The following is a 3885-nucleotide window of genomic DNA, read 5'->3' as shown; positions in this document are numbered from 1 at the left end:
ATGGTTTCTCTTGCAAGGATAACGGCACTTGTAGTTGGGTTGTTGGCAGTGTCTAACATGGTTGAAAGTGTTCCCAACACCAACATTACCACAGTGCTGTGCAACTCGGGCTCCTTCACGGCAGGTGATCCTTTTGCTACTAGTCTAGCTTATGTTCTTGACGACTTAATGGGTTTCACACCATCAAAGAACGGCTATGATTACTACAACATCTCTCCCTATCCAAATGCTTTTGCCTATGGCCATGCAAGATGTAATTCTAGTCTGATAAGTGGTGACTGCACAACCTGTCTTCGTGCATCCAAACAGGCACTATTTAGTACTTGTCAAAGCCGAATTGGCGCTCGATCTGTGCTCTATGATTGTAGAATTAGATATGAGCAATACCCATTCAATGAGTAAGTATGTAATAGAACTTTCAATTTCTAGGAACTTTGTTAATGCCTCTGTAGGGGAGCAATATCCCCACTAAGGAACATTGCAGACGAAACACAAGCGACCTCAACGCATCGACCTCCAAGACCGACCTGTGAGCAACTCCTTACAAGTAGGTGTGTTTTGCAGACGAAGCACAAGCGACCTCAACGCATCGACCTCCAAGACCGATCTTTGAGCGACTCCTTACAAGTAGGTGGTACGAATGAAGATACTTCAGTACGAACACTTGGCTAGAGACAGAACGCGCCCCACCAGATGTAATCATTGCCAAAATCTTATTTGCATTTCCCACCACCGGGAAATAGGGACTACCGCCAACTCCCAATCAGAGTATGACTCACACCAAAACCACTCCAAAGACTCATTCACGATCTCTACCCTACATTTGTACACAAAGGGGGTACACGTGTCGAAGGATCTCCACCCCCGAATCCTATAAATACCATCTACCGGAACTTCGCCGGACTGATTCTTCTCTCCCCAAAAAGGAAAACGAGAGAAGATCGTGCTTCGGTTAAAATCCAATTCGGCGACCCCATCCAAATTCCAAACCCATCTCTCGTTCTCCTCAGAGTAATCGAGAAAGCTAAAACGCTCCTTTACATTCAAGGCCGTCGTGGTTTCGATTCTTGGAGAGCCACTTTAGATCGGGTTCATCCATCTCTAACTCTCCGACCCACGAAGCATGGTTAGCATAGAAGATCAAGTTGAACCTCGCCCACCGGTTTAGAATAGCGAATGAAAGCATTTCCTTGCTCGGGGAGGAAAATGCTACTTTACGCTTCGGTGGATAGTTATCGAAACAACAAGTCGGAAACGGGCCGAACACAAAGATCAATGGCGTTAATCGCCAGACTTAACGAGCTATCCCAAAGGATTGGTCAGACCTCTGCGAAGAAGGACTCGAAACACATTGTGCACAAGATGCTTAAGGCGTATCGCGCATCTCCGTTCACCGCAGAGGTCCTCAGTAAATCCTCTCCACACGACTTTATCCAGCCACGCTTTCCCATGTACGACGGCAGCACATGCCCTGGTCAGCACGTGGCTCGCTATATCAAGAGTTTGGCACTCTATAGTTCACCCGAGTTCGATTATCTCCATTGCAGATTATTTCCAGCCAGCCTCAAGGATGGCGTTCTAGATTGGTTCTTTTCATCGAGTCCGATTCTATAAACACTTTCGAACAACTTATCGATTTGTTGCCAACCAAGATCGTCACAACAGCGGGGAAGAAGGCGGATCTTGATTCTCGTTTCAATTATCATTCAAGGAGGGTTAAACTATTCGTGAATTCCTAGGACGGTTCAAGGCGAAGCATTGCGGCATGGAAAGTGGCTTGAAAGAATCTTTTCGCCATTAATCGCCTTTTCCAATGCTTGCCGAAAAGCGTAATAGCGACCTAGCTAGGTCGATTGATGAAGGAACGCCGAGACATCGTCCGAGCTCTAAGCGCTAGCGTAGATAAGTACATCAAGTTGCAAGAAACTTTAAAACTCCATGGATTAGCGAGAGAGCCACGAGGTCGCCGAAGTCTCGATCGTTCCCCTAGGGGCAAAGAAGCGCCAGTCGCGATGCCCGCGGCTTCGTCTGCGATCGGATAACAACAAGAGAGTTCATCGTCTCCGACACGTTCTCCCGATCCACATCTTGGATAAGATTAAAGCGCCTCATTTTTCGGCCGACAATAAGCAGACCGCATAGATCGACTGGCAAGCCTTTTGTGCATTTCATAAAGCAAAGTGCCATGAAACGATGCATCATTTGGGGGCTCAAGCATTATCTCCAAGACTGGTGGAAGCCGGTTATATCAAACACTACATTAGCATTTCGATGGCGACTGCGTCACAAGTTGCCGCTCGTCGTGTGCGTGAGTCGATCTCCACCTCACCGTCACCGCAAAGGGATCTGTTCGTCCCTCGCGGTCGAGGGGCGTTCGAGGCGTTTCGCCATGGCGAAGGCAAAGACTCGTCCGATCGCGTGACAATGCTCGCGACTATTCATGTGATTACCTTTTCCGGACGATTCCGTGACTTCTTCCCGAGAAAAGACGCCGGTCGAGCTCTTCGTGAAGTCTATCATTTTACTTCACAGGGCAGCGACTCCGCTGGGTTCGGTCGCGGCCAGCGGTATCACTTTCACAGAGGCCGACTTAAGCAAAGTCTGCCTTCCTCATAATGACGCATTGGTCGTTCATGTCAAAATCAGCGACTGGACAGTCAAGCGCGTCCTGATCGACCCTGGCAGTTCCTGTGACATCTTATTTTACCACACCATGCAAGAGATGAACCTCCCCAAGTCCGTTCTCGTCGACCCAATCGCTCCCCTTTATGGGTTCAACGGCTCCAGAGCCGACCCCGTTGGTGACATTATCTTACCAGTATCGGTGGGCTCTCGAGAGGATAAGATTACCTGCAATACTCGGTTCTGCGTTCTCGACAGCAAGTCGCCATACAATGCCATCCTCGGACGATTTGGATTCATCGGATGCAAAGTCGCACGGCCCACTTTACATCAAGTTCTCCGTTTCCCCGGACCTCGAGGCATGATGGAGCTTAGAAGCAATCAACTTGAAGGCGTACCATTGTAACCGGGTCCAATCAACGGGAGGCACCTCGCCGTGAATTGCTTCCCACCATACAGAGCCCTCCGCCTACACACAATGGCACGTGACTTAGTCGCGAAGTCCAACCCGAATCGCCAAGCGCGGCGGGGCTCTTACAAGCAGAAGTTCTCTCCAATGCCGATACCTGCACTCGCTCCCCGAGTCCTCAATGCACCGCGAAGACCCTAGCTTTGACCCAACGACAGTGGCTTCGTCAGTTAAAGTTTCAGAGATCGTCTCGGTACCATGCCGCTACCGACACGAGGTGCCAATAGCACCGCACCCTCAATGTGTTTGCAGCCAGGTCCCACTCCCCAGTTCGTGGCTACCCCTGGCCGCCTTGCGAACAGGTCGCTCCACCATCAGCGACCAGTCAGATCGTCCCACCAGCAGTTCCACCCTTATCTGGAAGTGAGTCGCCAAGTAGTGCTTCGCCACCAGTTGTAAAACCCCCAGTGGCAGAAAAAGAAAAAGTGAATCTTGGCAATGTAAGGCGACCGAAGTTTGTATATGTAGGGGCTAACCTCGACCCACACTCGGATCCCAACTTGTAAATTTCTTATCAATGAATAAAGATGTTTTGCTTGGTCGTGATATCGATGTGCACGGAATCGATCCTAACCTCGCTTTGCCACAAATTAAACGTGAACCCCAATGCTAGACCCGGTTCGATAACGACCTCGCCGACTATCCCTGCGCTTTCAAAAAAGCCATCAATGACGAGGTCGAAAAACTCAAACAAGTCGGTTTCATCGAAGGTAGACTACCCCGAGTGGATTGCCCAATATTGTCGCCGGCCCCCAAAAAGAATGGTACGATTAAACTTATCGTCGATTTCACAA

General features: G+C 49.4%; 1 protein-coding gene across 1 annotated transcript; it reads left to right on the top strand.

Annotated features, from left to right (window-relative positions):
* On the top strand, positions 1-402 carry LOC147479629 (antifungal protein ginkbilobin-like protein). Its single transcript, XM_086578459.1, has one exon. The coding sequence runs from the start codon at positions 1-3 to the stop codon at positions 400-402; it is 402 nt and encodes a 133-aa protein (XP_086434585.1).
* The last annotated feature ends 3483 nt before the right edge of the window (positions 403-3885 follow it).

The sequence above is a fragment of the Coptis chinensis genome, chromosome 8 (genome assembly GCF_015680905.1).
Source record: "Coptis chinensis isolate HL-2020 chromosome 8, ASM1568090v1, whole genome shotgun sequence".
Taxonomy (NCBI): Eukaryota; Viridiplantae; Streptophyta; class Magnoliopsida; order Ranunculales; family Ranunculaceae; genus Coptis; species Coptis chinensis.
This window is presented reverse-complemented; position numbering and strand designations above follow the sequence as displayed.

Coding starts and splice junctions, on each gene's coding strand:
- LOC147479629 (XM_086578459.1), top strand. CDS start 1: ATGGTTTCTCTTGCAAGGATAACGGCACTTGTAGTTGGGTTGTTGGCA.